At 42.1% G+C, this 15,879-nt stretch overlaps 1 protein-coding gene across 1 annotated transcript in view; it reads left to right on the top strand.

Moving 5' to 3' along the window:
- The window catches only part of ZSWIM8 (zinc finger SWIM-type containing 8), a 105,358-nt gene that overhangs the window by 62,027 nt on the left and 27,452 nt on the right, over positions 1-15,879 (top strand). The window contains exons 12-16 of the mRNA XM_068258030.1: positions 2,140-2,264; positions 7,526-7,760; positions 9,695-9,847; positions 10,129-10,351; positions 10,461-10,750. Of these exons, the coding sequence (XP_068114131.1) occupies positions 2,140-2,264; positions 7,526-7,760; positions 9,695-9,847; positions 10,129-10,351; positions 10,461-10,750 (1,026 nt within the window). The remainder of the gene's footprint in view (positions 1-2,139; positions 2,265-7,525; positions 7,761-9,694; positions 9,848-10,128; positions 10,352-10,460; positions 10,751-15,879) is intronic.

Here is a 15,879-nt window from a genome sequence, read left to right as displayed (position 1 = left end):
TGCCGCTAGCGTCGGTCATCGGGCATTCAAACGCCGCTATCGACGCACTCCCGACCCGCCGGCTATCGGGCAAAATCTTCCGCGCGGACAGCTCGACGGGAACGATTGATTTCGGATGGAAATAGATCGTTCTGTCAGCGTTTGAGCAACGATTTCATAGCAGATTCGATCACAGTGATCAAATCTGCTGTATATCGGCGGGAAAATCGTTAGGTGTATGGGCCCCTTTATTTGTATGTGTTTTACATTTTAAGATTTTTGCGACCGTTCCTCTTTAAGGACTGAAGTGATAAGATAACTCTCTCACTGTGAAAACTTATCTCTACACCTTAAAGTGGATCCGAGATAAACTTTAACTCATTGCATAATTGTGTTCCTTTCATGTAGTTTATAGGGCAATCCTCAAGCCAAATCCTTTTTTTCTGTTTGTTTTAATACTCTAATTCCCTATAAACTAAACAAGCCTCGTCCACAGCTTTTCAGAGTGCCTCTGCATTTTCAGACAGTAGCAAGGGCTTATTGGAGCTCAGTCTGGGCAGGAGGAGGGGGAGGTGTTACTAGCCAGAGATTGCAGAGGTAGAGGGGAGGAGGGGGAATTAGGTTTTCACAGGCTGAGGGCTGGAGATGCAGATCAGCTTGCCTGTGTGTAATGTTTACAAACAGAACATGGCTGCTGTCGTATCACAGGAATAAATAATCCTATTCTGTTGAAGCCGTTTGCAGCTCGATTTGCTGTGTTAACTATCTAAACTTTAGATAAGATATATAGACAAGTTACTTGTTCTAGTTAGTTGTTCATCTCGGATCCGCTTTAAAAAGGCAAGCTTCTGTAGTGAATTAACACTGAAAATACAGATCGATGTGCGGTGGTAAGTTTTCTCTTGGCTTATTATCACCAGCATGATCTTAGTGAATTGAGGCCAATATCAGCTCACACATAAATGCAGTGATATATATTAGCTCAAGGTCTGTAATATGGGGCTTTGCTTGGGCTGTATTCAAGTGTGATTTTACCAGTTAAATGAAGGCTGGAGAAGGTATACACAATCTTCTGGGTGTAACCGCACCACTGGTAGGATGTCAGTATGCATAAAGAGATTTGCATCTTTTAGACGCAGGGGTAGGGAACCTATGGCTCGGGAGCCAGATGTGGCTCTTTTGATGGCTACATCTGGCTCACAGACAAATCAGTAGAGGTTGATTCACTAAGCTACACTGCTCAAGCAGCGCAGCTTAGTGTGGCAGCGCAAGTAAAAATTTCAAAGTAGGCACATTACTACTGTAGCATGCACTACTACTCACACTCCCCCCCCCCCCCCCCCCCCAAATTAACAGCTGCTCCAATTGTCCCACTCTGGACCCTGTCAGGCCCAGTGACTTTGTAGGACGAGATCCCTGCACTTTGGCCCAATAGGCTGTCTGTCATTTGACAAGCAGCCTATTGGGCCTAAGTGCGGTAACCTCGCCCTACAAAGTGAATCAACCCCCAAGTCAGCTAGCTGATTGTACAAGCTGTTAGTGGGTATTTCTCCTGTCTGGCTTTCGGGGGAAATTGCTGATGTTGCCTGCTGAAACCCAAGAGAAGCTGAAGATGTGTCTGACACCTCCACTGCCTGGCGGATCAACTGTATACACATCACCATAGCAACAGGGACATGAGCCCTCTGCTGCACATGCACACTGTTCCAGTTTGAAACATATTGTATGGCTGTCAGGGAAATGCATTTTAAAATATGTGGCGTTTATGGCTCTCTCAGCCAAAAAGGTTCCTGACCCGTTTTAGAGGAATTGTTGTGTTGCAGGTAATGAATGCAATGTACTTTTTTCCAAAGATAAACAATCAAAGATGCATTGCTTTGCAGCATATTCCACCACCTAGAACTTATGCTTAATCTCTGGTTATTTATAAGTTAAAGTAGCACATGCATGTGTTCTTTTATTGCAGCCATTTGGTGGTGATTTTTAATTGTCTGTTGTTCCAATTTGAAATTTCCCAAAATTCCAGCATGTTCATATTATTATCCTGCAGTCCATGACATTTTTGTTCTGTGTTGGACTGAACGCCGTACCACATTCTGTTCTTGACTGTGTATATGTGTATAAACATACTGAAATTAGAGGGGTTCAATGTCTGCACAGGAATGAAGACAACTGTGAGTGAAGCAGAGCATCCTTTACTTTGTGAAGGCACCAGAAGAGAGAAGGGGGACCTGGCATTAGCTTTGATGATTACTTACAAGGATGACCAATCAAAGCTGAAAAAGGTATTGCGGAAGGACAAATACACTATTTCAAATACAGTACATAAAAAGCCTGCCACCTTTACAGCCTATAATGTTGGGAGACAAAATGGGTATTATAGGTATTATTAGTTTATTTCTTTCAGCCTGGTGTGCAGCGGGCCGTATGTACTGCATGCATGGTGTCCCAGTGCACTTGTTATGGGCAAATAGTGCTAATTTTATGTTCATATTAGTTTTTTTCTTAAGCAGTCTGGTATCCTGTATATCATATTTACTGAAATACTGTATAAACCAAGGTAATCATTTTTTCCTTCAGACACCTAAGAGACTGTGTGACTTGAGTATATCCTAGGCAGCTACTTTTAACTTCCCTATCCTCATATTGCTTCTCTGGTAGTCTAGTGGCCTCTCCCTCCCTTCCCCATACAGCGGTCCCTGTTAATTAGGAGTCTCCCTTCCCTCCCCCATCTAGCAATACCTGGTGTCTAGTGCCCCCCCCCCCCCCCCATACAAAGTTATCTACTGTCTAGTAGTTCTTTCTCCCTCCCCCCATACAGCTTTACCTGATGTGTAGTTGACACCAAATAACTCTGTATGGGGGATGGAGTAAAGAAGTAGGGCCCCCTCGCCACCCCTTGCCTTAACCGAAGTATAAACCAAGCTTTTGTGTTGGGGAGCATTTTAGTAGCGCACAAATAGCTCACTTTATACTCAAATATAGTGTATACAGTACCATGTTTTGATTTTTGGATTTACATTTTAAATACACATTAAATATTCAGTTGTGGATTGCAGGGGTATAACTAGACGTAATGGCCCCCATGCTATAATTTTTGCAGGGGGGCGCTATTTTGGCCCCGAACCCCATGAGGGTCACGTTATCGGAAACCGGTGAATGGCAACAGAAAGTGTTTTGCTGTGAAGCAGCCTCTGGAAGCAGGAAAAAATTACACACGGTCCTGCACAAGGTTTTCGAGAATGAGTGAATGGGGAGGTTTCTTTGCAAATTGGCTGCACTGGGCCCCTCTGCAATGGCTGGGGTCACAGGGGTGATTGCTACGCCCATGCTGGAATGAATAATTTACAGGTGGTTATGTTACAGGGTATAGCAGTGGTGTCAATAGGTTTGATGCTGGCAATAGGTTTGTCAAGTTTGAGTGTAGACCTTTGCCTCTTTACTCGTAAATGACTGGAAAGAGAACTGGATGCTTGAGAAATTTAGTTAAACAGAGCTTATTGGGAGAAGTTATTTCAGGCACTGTTAATTCTCTATAAACACTTTATCATTTAATTCCTACTGAACCAGCTTATTATCGGCATAAGTGCAACAGTTGTAATTCCCACCCATATGCACTTGCAACAGATTGCAACATGCCTTTTATTTTATAATTTACCTTATAAAGATTGAATTGCAAAGTTGTAAATGGAATATGAAGGTAATGATCTGACTTTATATTTTTCTGTAAACTGTCCTTAAAAGTGGTTGAAGCCACATTAGATGCAAGTTGTGGCAAAGTTATTGTAAATTAGCATGAAGATAAGAAATGCGATGAGCAGAAGCGTGTTCATTGTGGTTCCTGCTAGTCAAATATTTTGCCTTGTCCAAAGTACTGAAAAACAGTCTGTGATGAGAACAGGTGCAGGGCAAAAGGAAAAGCAGAATGTTTCATAAATAACTTAAAACTGTAGACCTAATTAAAGGACAAGGATAGTGATTTTTTTTCTATTTATGTTTAACACTGCAAGCGTAGTTGAAGTAGATTACATTGCCTAATGAAGCATGCCTTAGGGCCTGTTTCCACTACACGCAGATTGGATGCAGAATAGATGCAGAAAAACTGACTCCGATTAATAACTATGGGAAAATCTGCATCACAAAAATCACGTTTAGTGGAAACGGGCCCATAGGCATTTATTGGAGTCAGTTTTTCTGCATCCAATCTGTGTGTAGTGGAAACAGGCCCTTGGGGAGCTTGTCAACAGCATTCCTTAAAGGGGTTCTTTCGCGAAGAAAGAAAGCAGTTAAAAAATGTGACAGATGACAGGTTTTGGGCCAGTCCATCTTTTTAAAGCTGGCCACTAACGGTCCAATTTCTAGCGAAAAATCGTTCGAGCGATCAGAAATTCTGATCGGATTGGTTGTAAATAATCTCCATTGGTGGACACAATCGCTTATGAACGAGTGAAAAAAATGTCGCCCGAATGAATTTTCGTCGTACGAAAATTTGGGTTCTTCTTGGTGGTCGTGATAGATAGGAAGCAAAGATTGGTTAGTTGATGGTGTAGTGAACGATTTTTTTCATCCGATCAGAATTTGATCGCTCAAACGATTTTTCGCTAGAAATTGGACAGTTAGTGGCCACCTTAATGAGAACCTGTACTGAGTAAAAATATTTAAAATAAACACATGAGATATCTTCAAATGAACATTACATAGTTACCTTGCCATCAGTTCCTCTCAGAAGCTCACCATTTTCTTCTGACAATAATCCCTTCCAGTTCTGACAATATTTTGTCAGATCTGAAATATATCAGTTGCTGTCAGTTATAGCTGAGAGGAAAACTGATGTACCAGGTAATGTCTATGTTATCCTATGGCTCAAGTGGGCGATGTTACAGTTTAACTGTGTGCTGACCGGAAAGCTGTTATGGGTAATGGCCATTTTCAAAATGGAGGACGGAAAATTCCCTTGATCACAGTGAACAAACAGGACGCGGGACAGGAGAAAGACACTGAGGAGTAGACTACATGGAAGGTAAGTATGACTTGTGTATGCTTATTTTGACTTTTAATTGTCAGTTCAGGTTTTCTTTAAGGGGGATTCTCAGGGCTTTCTTTGTTTTCAAAAGCATTTCCTGAACAGCAGTTTAACTGCCAAAATAGCAAGATACCAGCCGGCCTCCCTAATCACTTGCACACTATTATGTCAGTTAGATTTTGCAACTGTTGTTCAGGAAATGCTGTTGAAAACAAAGAAAGCCCTGAGAATCCCCCTTAAAAAGATGAACTGCCCCAAAACCTGTCATCTGTCACATTTTTGAACTGCCTACTTTTTTCATGAAAGAACTCCTTTAACTAAGGCAGTTAAGGAGTGCTGTTGACAAGCTAACTGCGGCTTTTTCGATTAGCTAATTTGAACCCACTTCATGTATACTTAGGGGCATTATGGCGAAAAAATTTTACATTTAAAATATGTACAGACATATACAAATAAGAAGTACGTTTTTTTCCAGAGTAAAATGAGCCATAAATTAATTGTATCCTATGTTGCTGTCACTTACAGTAGGTAGTAGAAATCTGACAGAAGCGACAGGTTTTGGACTAGTCCATCTCTTCATGGGGGATTCTCAGGGATTTATTTATTTTCAAAAGCACTTAGTGACTGGCAGTTGCTCTGTCCAACTGCCAAAAAACTGTGTAGCAAGTAGGGGAGCTGGCCAGCATTATTGTTTAAATCCCTTTTAGAGAATATCTTTATAAAGAATAAAAGCCTTGCTGAGAGTCCCCTGTGAAGAGATGGACTAGTCCAAAACCTGTCGCATCTGTCAGAATTCTACTACTTACTGTGACAGCAACATAGGAGAAAAGTAACTTATGGCTCATTTTACTCTGGAAAAAACGTACTTCTTATTTGTCTGTTTGCACATACTTTAAATTTTAAAATTTTTCACCATAGTGCCCCTTTAAAGGGAACCAGAGACGAAGCCCCCTCATGTATTTTACCATGTATATCAGTAAGAACATTAGAGAAAACACTTACCATGCTCTCTGTTTCACCCTCACTGCTAAAAGTGTCTGTTTTCAGCAGTCACAAGAATCCCAGACTGAGCAATTAAATCTGGCTTTGCTGGGAATGATTATTGCTGAGTCATTATAGCAAAGCCACAAGGGGGCAGGCTTGGGCTTGAAATAACACCACAGAAGGCAGACTTAGCTATAATCTTTCTGTAGCAAAGCTAGACGGAGCAGCCTGACTTCTCAGTCGGGGGTTCTTATCAGAGGTGATTACAGTCAGATTACACAGAGAACAATGAAACAAAGGGCAGATTAGGTGTTTACTGTCATGTTCCCACTGATTTATAAGGTAAAATACAAGAGGGTGCTTCATCTCTGGTTCTCTTTAATGTCTTAGAGAATTCATGAAAAAAATGATCAGCCAGATACTTACCTCAGGAGAGGGAAGGCTCTGGGTCCTATAGAGCCTTCCCGCTCCTCTCTTGCTCCCCATTCCAGGGCTGGCTTCCCTGTAGCGGTATTCAACCAATTTGGTCAAATACTGCTCTCTCCACCACCAAAAGGAGCCTGAGTGCTCCCAGAGACGGGCCTCTCCATACTGCGCACGTACTAGAGCCCTCTCGGGCGTGCGTAGCATTGAGCCGCCTGTCTTCAGTGGACTCTGCTCCCAAAGACTTCCAAAGTCATCTGCGGCGAAGGAGCTGCCGCTGCAACAAGGGGACCGAGAGACTGCTTACACCCAGAGCCTTCCCTTTGCTTAGGTAAGTGTCTGGCTGTTTTTTTTTTTTTTTCAAATAGACAAATTGCTCTAATCTGGAAAATATGAATTGCCTCCTGTAAAAGTTTTTTTTTTTTTTTTTTTTTTTTTAGCTCCACCTACTAATTTTTGGGGATGCTTTGTAGGTACAAGAAAGGCCTTGATAAGATGGCTACATGGAGAGAAATGGAGCCTAGTTATCAGCAGAGATGATCTGACAGTTGCAGATAATTTTAACTTGCATGCAAATTGATTGCACCTTGGAACTGGCCCAGTCAAATGTACTTCTTGGTCATTTTCGTTACCATTAGCCTATTCCAAGCTGCATACAGTTTACTTGCGAGTTGAAATTATTTAACCATCTCTAGCCATCACTTACCAAGTCTGAGGACTTTGCTGTTATAATGTTGGACATGTTTATTGCAACAGTAAAGCAGCTCTTTACATCTCACCAAACATTATCAGGTAGAGATTCAGATGGAGCGCCAAAAGTGACATGTACATTTGTAATATTTAATGTTTTCGTTTCAAAGGTGTTTTTTAAAGCAAAAACACATGAACTGGAACATTTCAAAGAAAATATTTCCCCACGCAGGAGGAATAGCTACATAAAATACGATGATATATTTAATGTTTTAACTTATATTAAAACACTATATTAACTGCATAATAAAGGCCTGAGATTAAACTGCACATTTTCTATAATTTGATTAGTAGTTTTTTATATCTCTATGTGTACTTATGCAAAACTGAATGATTTTTGATTGCTATCCCTTCTCCTTTATATAGATATTGGATAAGCTCTTGGATCGAGAAAGTCAAACTCATAAACCACAAACCCTGAGCTCTTTCTACTCCTCCAGTAAACCAACAACAGCTAATCAAAAGTCTCCTTCAAAGCATGCCTCACAGGCCACAACTACTATACTAATATCAGGTAGTCCTGCTGCTCATCAGCAGCCAGGAGTGACAACCGCCGTTCATGGGGCAATAACTGAGAACTTTGCAGAAAAGAGTGTTCAAGGTATGTTGAAATGTGTGTGTTTGTGACTCTCTTTATGCAATGAAAGAAGATGGGAAACTGTAACTAGCAGAATCATTAAATACTAACCATAGTATGCAATAATTAAAGAGGTGTTATTTTTTGCACGAGGTAGGCGGGGATGGGTCCTGAATAGATTAGGAGATTTTGAATGTTCATAATTATTGATTAATAAAGCTTGTATATTTTTTATTACAAAATTGATCAGTGTCTTGTACTATTGGTGTGTACTCTCCTCCATTTTTCCAACCATCCTATGCATTTTTTACATTATTTTTTGCACAAAGTTTAAGGAACCAGGAAAACTTTGTACAGAAACATACCTGTTGAGTGGCCCACTAGCAATGAAACTGCTATTCCTTGACTTGTACAGTTGGTGTAGCTTTTGGGTCTGAGATCCAGTGAGCACCTGGCTACCAAGTAATACTGCTGTAGGAAGTCAAGCTATGGCTGTCTCCTGCATTTCATCTTGACTCTGTCAGATATAATTGGGTAAGAAACCTCTCACATCTCCCCCGTACCAGTGGCTCTTGCAGGTTGCCCTTGGCTCAAACTGAAACCAACCTCCTCTGTCATATGTACCTGGTCATCAAGCTCGGACCGGTACATGCAGCTATAATAGGGGCCATGGGAGAGATGGGATCACTGCAAATTCAAGAGCGAGGGGAGAAGATGCTCATCTGGCACAGTTTCCTCTGTGCCAATTATACCCTGGTTATTTGTAAAGTTATACCATAGCATGATGAGCACAGGCACAATACACATGCTGTTTGTATTAGTGCTTCAGGCTAGTGTTTATGTCCTTTAGCAAAAAACGATTCACATGACTCTGAACACCCAGGCTTAATTGCAACCAGCCAAGCTGAATCTAAATTTCACTGTACAGGGAACCTTGTGTTGTGAATCAAGTAGTTGCCACATTACATTTTATTTTTATTTTCCAAAATTATTTTATTTTCTTTGAAATGAACATCAAAAGTTCCTTTCACAACTAGTAAAGTCAAACATAGCTCTAAGAAAAATCCGCTACTGTTGTAACAGAAAAAGTAACCTCAGATCAAGCCTTCATCCTTCATTTCTACATCAATTCTAAATCAAAAGGAAACCAGATCAAATGACAGTTCAGAATATATGAAAAAAAGTTGAAATATATCAGTCTGAAAGAGGTTGTAAAGCCACGTTTAAAGCTGTGGGACTACACTGACCCTGTGAAAGCCAAATGGACATTTGGACAAGGATGACTATTCATAGCAATTGCCAGTATGCCTAGTTTTACTCCAAAAGTCCAGCAGCAACATATATGGAAAATTGTGAAATATTTCAGAAGAATAGCCATAGGCCCAGAAGCATCTCTGGCCTCAGCTAAGTTCACCTCCACCTCAAAGAGCACTATGTAATTTAAAAGTTCTTTTCATAAATTGACTGGCAGATTTCTCAGTAAAAATAATGTTTCTGTATGTAGTAAGTTTAGTCTATGCAGTACAGAGCTTTGCTATTTTAGTGCCATGTTTATTTTAAACAAACTAGCGGTTAAACCAGTACTACAGATAACATTATTCATCCCATAAAGCTGGCCACACATCTCACGATTTGGCAGCCAATCGACTATTCAATATAATTATCAAATCGGATGCTAATCTGTGCTTCCTCAAGCATGCTCAATCAAAGATTCAACCTATTTCGGCCCAAAATTGGTCGAATACATTGACCTGCTGGGAAATCTCGGGCTGACGTGATCGAACAGGTGCGTTGCAGTATGAGCGTGCAATATAGAGACAAGCAACAAAAACCCCGGCGTTGTCCCCCAAAATGTAAATGTGCCCCCCTGCCCGTGCATTTGTACTTTACCTTATACTTAATGTGTTCTAAAGTTTAATAGAGGCGTTTATAAATACGCGTGTATCTGTGTCTTGTAGACAACTCCCAGAAATCCTCAAATGAGCCTGCAGGGGAAGCACAAGTGTACAAGCAGGAAGGTAAAGTTCCCAGCCGCCTAGCCCTTGGAAGTCGAGGAGGATATAATGGCCGATGCTGGGGATCACCAGTACGTCAGAAAAAGAAGCACACAGGTAACTGACTTAAAAAAATGATAATAAATAGTTATATACCGGTATGTAGTCTTATTTTAATAGAAGCCACACACCTAATGTAAGATTAATCAGTATGTGTGGCAGCACCTATTCATGACACAGAGAAGAAAAATATATTATTATTTTAGGATAACCGTGTCAGATGGGTCACCTTAAAAAAAAATGGTGGCACCATCAATTTCAGCAGATTTTAAGTGTGCTAAATAGCTGGCTGAATAATATCTGTATGTAAAATAAATTGGTTTCCCTTGCTCCTGTAGGAATGGCCAGCATTGACAGCAGTGCCCCAGAAACAACATCAGACAGTTCCCCGACCCTGAGTCGCCGACCACTGCGTGGAGGTTGGGGAGCTACTCCATGGGGTCGGGGACAAGACAGTGACAGCATCAGCAGCTCCTCTAGTGACTCCTTGGGGTCATCATCATCTAGTGGCAGCAGGAGGGCAAGTGGTGGGGCAAGAGCCAAGACGGTGGAAGTTGGCAGGTAAGATCAGTGATATGATCTGAGAACATATAATTATTTTCATTTGCTATGAAGTGTTCAGTGATTTATTTTTTCTTTTTATCTAATCCTCATTATTTCTGTGACTCAGATATAAGGGACGCCGCTTGGAGAGTCACGCTCCGCATGTTCCTAATCAGCCTTCAGAAGCTGCTGCTCACTTCTACTTTGAACTGGCCAAGACAGTTCTCATTAAAGCTGGGGGAAATAGCAGCACTTCCATATTCACACATCCCTCATCCAGCGGTGGACATCAAGGCCCCCATCGAAACTTGCACCTCTGTGCCTTTGAGATAGGCCTGTATGCCCTGGGCCTGCACAATTTTGTGTCTCCAAACTGGCTGTCTAGGACGTATTCTTCACATGTCTCCTGGATAACTGGTGAGAATTGCTTAAGGGATAGAAAACGCAAATACATTACTACTGAGATGCAGCTTCATTGATTTACTGTTCCTCTTACAGTTCTTCTTTTATATAACCACTTCGTGCCATATGCTTAAGGGTTAAGCACGCATGTGCACACACGCTCCCGCATTACACATGTATTCGGCAGAATGGATGTTTGTATAAACGTCCATGAAGTGTGGAAACTGTGCTTACATAAAATGTAAATGTAAGGAGCTAGGAGAATGTAGAGAGAAGGTTAGCTTAAAAATAACAATTAAATAATAATAAATGGTACCTTAAAGGGATTCTTAAACCTTAAATTAAAAAAATATGTTTTATTCATCTGGGGCTTCTAACAGTCCCGTGCTCATGGATCCTCCGGTCCCCCACCGCCAACTAGTTTTGCCTTGCCAACAGGCCTGGCCACGCGTAGTCTTCTTCGCGTTTCTGTCCACAATAGCGTCCTGCGCCTGTGCAGGAGGCTATTGCAGACGGGAATACAAAGAAGGTGACGCGTGGCCAGGCCTGCGCAGGTGCAGTGAAGCCTGTTGGCCAAAAATGAATCTAGCTGGCGGCGGGGGACAGGAGGATCTACAAGTGACTGCGAGGGCACAGGACGACTGCAGGGGGCTGGTAGAAGCTCCAGATGAGTAAAACTGATTTTTTTGTTTTAGGCTTAAGTATCCCTTTAAGGGGAAACACTACTTAAAGGAAATTGACAATTTTTATTTTGTTAAAGAGAAACTGAAGCGGAAAAAAATTATGATAGAATGAATTGGTTGTGTAGTACGGATAATTACTAGAACATTAGTAGCAAAGAAAATATTCTCATATTTTTATTTTCAGTTATATATTTTTTTTTTATTACAGTATATCATTGCATCATTCTCTAATATTTGCAGTTGACACACCACTCAGCCTTCTAAATGATTTTATAGAGCAGGCTAGTGAACGTTTGAACTGTCCTCTGCAGGAAGAAAAACAATACAGTGCCAGACACTTGAGATAATAAGCTTCAGAAGACAGAGCTTTCTGTGACTTTGAAAGTCGTGTAGCTCAATGGCTCTTTTGCATAGATAACTGGAGTTTCTTAAAGTGAACCAAGCATCATTTTTAACTCCAAGGGCAGCTCTATAGAAAATTAAAAATGAATGCTAAAATGTGGTTTATTGTTAAGAAAAAAAAGGGTTAAAATAGGCAGTATCCTTCTTCTACCTCTTCCATCTGTGCAAAGACTTGCAGACAGAGGAGCAACAGATGATAAAAGGCAGATAAGAAATCACCTAATTAGACTTAATTGACCACAAACAAACCCTGAGTCCTCCCCACTGTACTTCAAACAGAAAACATTAAGGGGCCCATACACTGGTCGATTGCAGCCATTGATCAATTCTATAGAATCGATCGATCAGAAATCCATTCTTTCAAATCAGCAAATCGATCAATTTCGATCAATTTCAAGCGATTTGATCCATCTGACAGGATGGAAAATCTAGGTCGATCTGCTGCAGGACCCATAGAGTAGCAATGGATCTACCGTATTTTTCGGACTATAAGACGCACCTAGTTTCAGAGGACAAAAACCATGGAAAAAAAAATATGTATCCCGGTGCGTCTTTAGTGCAGGGGAGTCTTTTGGTCCTTTCGGCTGGTTTCTTCAGCCATCCTCTGGAGCTGCCCACATAGTGCGCCAGCTAACAGGCCCGCCAGGGGAATTGATCATCTGCGGTGGTAAACCATGTGGGCCATGCGCTGGAGCTGCCCGCGTGGTGAGCCTGGGTCACACATATCGGTCAGGGTCTCGGCGGCGAATCCATCTCGATGGTGGAGGAGCTGGAGTCACTGCTGGAGCCACGTGGGCCATCCTCTGGAGCTGCCCACGTAGTGCGCCAGCTAACAGGCATCGGTCCGGGTCCCTCTGGGGGGAATCAATCATCTGCGATGGTGAGCCATGTGGGCCATGCGCTGGAGCTGCCCACGTGGTGCACCTGGGTCACAGATATCGGTCGTGGTCTCGGGGGCCAATCCATCTCGATGGTGGAGGAGCTGGAGTCACTGCTGGAGCTAAGAGGGCCATCCGCTGGAGCTGCTCATGTAGTGAGCCATGTAACTGGCATCAGTCGGGGTCCCGGCTGGGGAATCCGCAGCAGTAATGACGCTGGAGTCGCTGCTGGAGCCATGTGGGCCATCCGATTGAGCTGCCCACGTGGTGTGGTAACAGGCATCAGTCTCGACAGCAATGAAACCATGTCAGTGGTGGTGGAGCTGGAGCCGCTGCGGATGTGTTTTGCACTGCCACCTAAAGAGCGAACACAGGGCGTCCAGGAATCCTGAGTGCCGCTCATAATCCACGTGGAAGTAGTTAATGAGCCAGAGAACCTTGGAGCCCGATTCATCTCAAGCTCAAGCTGGACAACATACGGAAGCAGAATGCAGGACTCGGAGCCCGCGGCTGGAAAGGTGAGGGCTTCCGCTATGTCCCGCACCTGCCTGTGGGGGACACCTGGGCACAGATCCGACTATAAGACGCAGGGACTTTTTCCCCTCACTTTTAGGGGAGAAAAAGTGCGTCTTATAGTTCGAAAAATACAGTAATTGTTCAATAATGCATTTACATCGATTTTCAATAGATTTTATTCTGAAATCTTTTGGAAATCTGTGTGGCACACATCAGATAGATTCCTGTCAGATTCGACTTGACAGGCATTTGACAGAAATCTATCTGACGGTCGAATCTGCTGCAAATCTATAAGTGTATGGCCACCTTGAGTCACACTTGAAGAATTTCACACCTAGCCAGGATAATGGCAGTGGAGAGGTTGAAGGGGGTTGACTGTCTCAAACATGGCAGCCCTTTAAGCTATTTGAAGCCAGGAGCCGCTTAGATCCCTTTAACTCTTCCTGTACTGGAAACAATATTAGACCTATGTCTCTGCTTCTAATGTTTTTTCTTAGCTGTACTACACATACAAATCCTTATATCATTATTTTTTCCGCTTCAGTGTCTCTTTAAAGGGAAGGTCCAGGCAAAAAAAAAGTTTCACTTACCTAGGGCTTCTACTAGCCCCAAGCAGCCATTCTGTGCTCTCGTAGTCACTCACTGCTGCTCCAGTCCCCCGCTGGCAGCTAGTTTAGTTTTTGCCAATCTCGGAGGTCGGGGGTTGCATTGCGTACATTTTTACGCACTCCCGCTAGTGCAGGAACATTACATACATTTTTACGCGTTAGTGGTGCCACGCGTATATTTTTACGTGTTGCACCACTAACGTGTAAAAATGTATGTGTTCATGTTCCTGCACTAGCGGGAATGCGTAAAAATGTACGCAATGCGGCCCCCAACCTCCGAGGCCGCCAAAAACGAAACTAGCTGGCGGCGGGGCACTGAAGCAGCAGTGAGTGACTACGAGGGCACAGAATGGCTGCATGGGGCTGGTAGAAGCCCCAGGTAAGTGAAACTCATTTTTTTTTTGTTTTCTTTTTTTTGCTTGGACCTTCCCTTTAAAGGGGTTCTTTCGCGAAAAAAGTAGGCAGTTAAAAAATGTGACAGATTACAGGTTTTGGGCCAGTCCATCTTTTTAAGGGGGATTCTCAGGGCTTTCTTTGTTTTCAACAGCATTTCCTGAACAGCAGTTTAACTGCCAAAATAGCAGGATACCAGCCGGCCTCCCTAATCACTTGCACACTATTATGTCAGTTAGATTTTGCAACTGTTGTTCAGGAAATGCTGTTGAAAACAAAGAAAGCCCTGAGAATCCCCCTTAAAAAGATGAACTGGCCCAAAACCTGTAATCTGTCACATTTTTAACTGCCTACTTTTTTCGCGAAAGAACCCCTTTAAGAACAAATAGATATTATACTTTTAATAATCACGTAAATAAGAAAAATGTCCTATGCATTTTGAACATGTGCAACAGGTAGCAAACTATTCATACGGAAAATTCTAAAAAGCGGGATTGTTGATTCCATTCATCCACTGCTTTGTGTTTATTATGCAGTCTACAAGTTGACCCTGCATTGCAAGCATTCCAATATAATCATAAATGTTTATGCTTTAATAAATCTTATCTCAATTAGCCTGACTCTATTTGGCTTATTTTCTCCCCTCCCACATTCCTGCTCCTCACCAATTGGCTCAGGGCAGCTCTGTGTGACATAAGGCTGAGAAGGGAAATGCACCTCACCCCTCTGCAGGAGCTGTTGAAATACAATCTATGCCGTGCTCATATGTATTTACAAAGCAAGGTAGATATGACAGAGCAGTTTCTAGGAGAAAAAAAAGAGTAAGGGTAGGAACACACTAGGCAGAATCACATATGCGATTCTGCCTAGTGTGTTGCTACCCTAAGGGAGTAAATTGCATCAGGATTGGCTTCAGTCAAAGGCAGTGAAGATGGAAAATGCCTGAAACTGTTTTCTCTTTATTTACTATATAAAAATCACTGTGGTACAAGAATTCAGTACGGAGTCAAGTAGCAAGTGCTGAGCTGTAGTTTTGATAATCTCTTTGATGAACATGATCTGCTATGTAGAGGCAGAAAAGCAGAAGCTGTACAAAGGATTCCTGAAATAAAGATATGTTCTGGTGCCCCCCAAAAAAAGGTTCCAAAAGCGGAGATGACAAACTGTAGATCTTTAGCAGCGTTAAGGGCAATCCTTAAAGAGAACCTGAACTGAAAATAAAAAGTCAAAATAAACATACACAGGTCATACTTACCTTCCATGTAGTCTGCTCCTCAGTCTCTTTATCCTCTCCTGTGTCCCATTTGTCCACTTTGATTGATGGAATTCTCTGTCCTCTATTTTGAAAATGGCCATTACCCCATAACAGCTTCCTGGTCAGCAGACTGTTAAACTGTTATATCGCCCACTTGAGCCATAGGGAAACATGGACATTACCTTGCACATTCAATTGCAATTGACAGTAGCTGATATATAACTGACAGAAACTGGTATATTTCAGTTCAGAAAAAAATATTGTCAGAACTGGAAGGGTCACTGTAAAAAGAAAATGGTGAACTTCTGAGAGGAACTGATGGCAAGGTAACTATGTAATATTCATTTGCAGCTACATCATGTGTTCCCTTTAAGGATAACAGCTGGTATTTCCAGAGATATTAGTTGGC

This window comes from Hyperolius riggenbachi, chromosome 10 (assembly GCF_040937935.1).
Source record: "Hyperolius riggenbachi isolate aHypRig1 chromosome 10, aHypRig1.pri, whole genome shotgun sequence".
Classification (NCBI taxonomy): domain Eukaryota; kingdom Metazoa; phylum Chordata; class Amphibia; order Anura; family Hyperoliidae; genus Hyperolius; species Hyperolius riggenbachi.
Note: the sequence above shows the minus strand (reverse complement) of the source record. Positions and strands in the feature narration are given on the sequence as shown.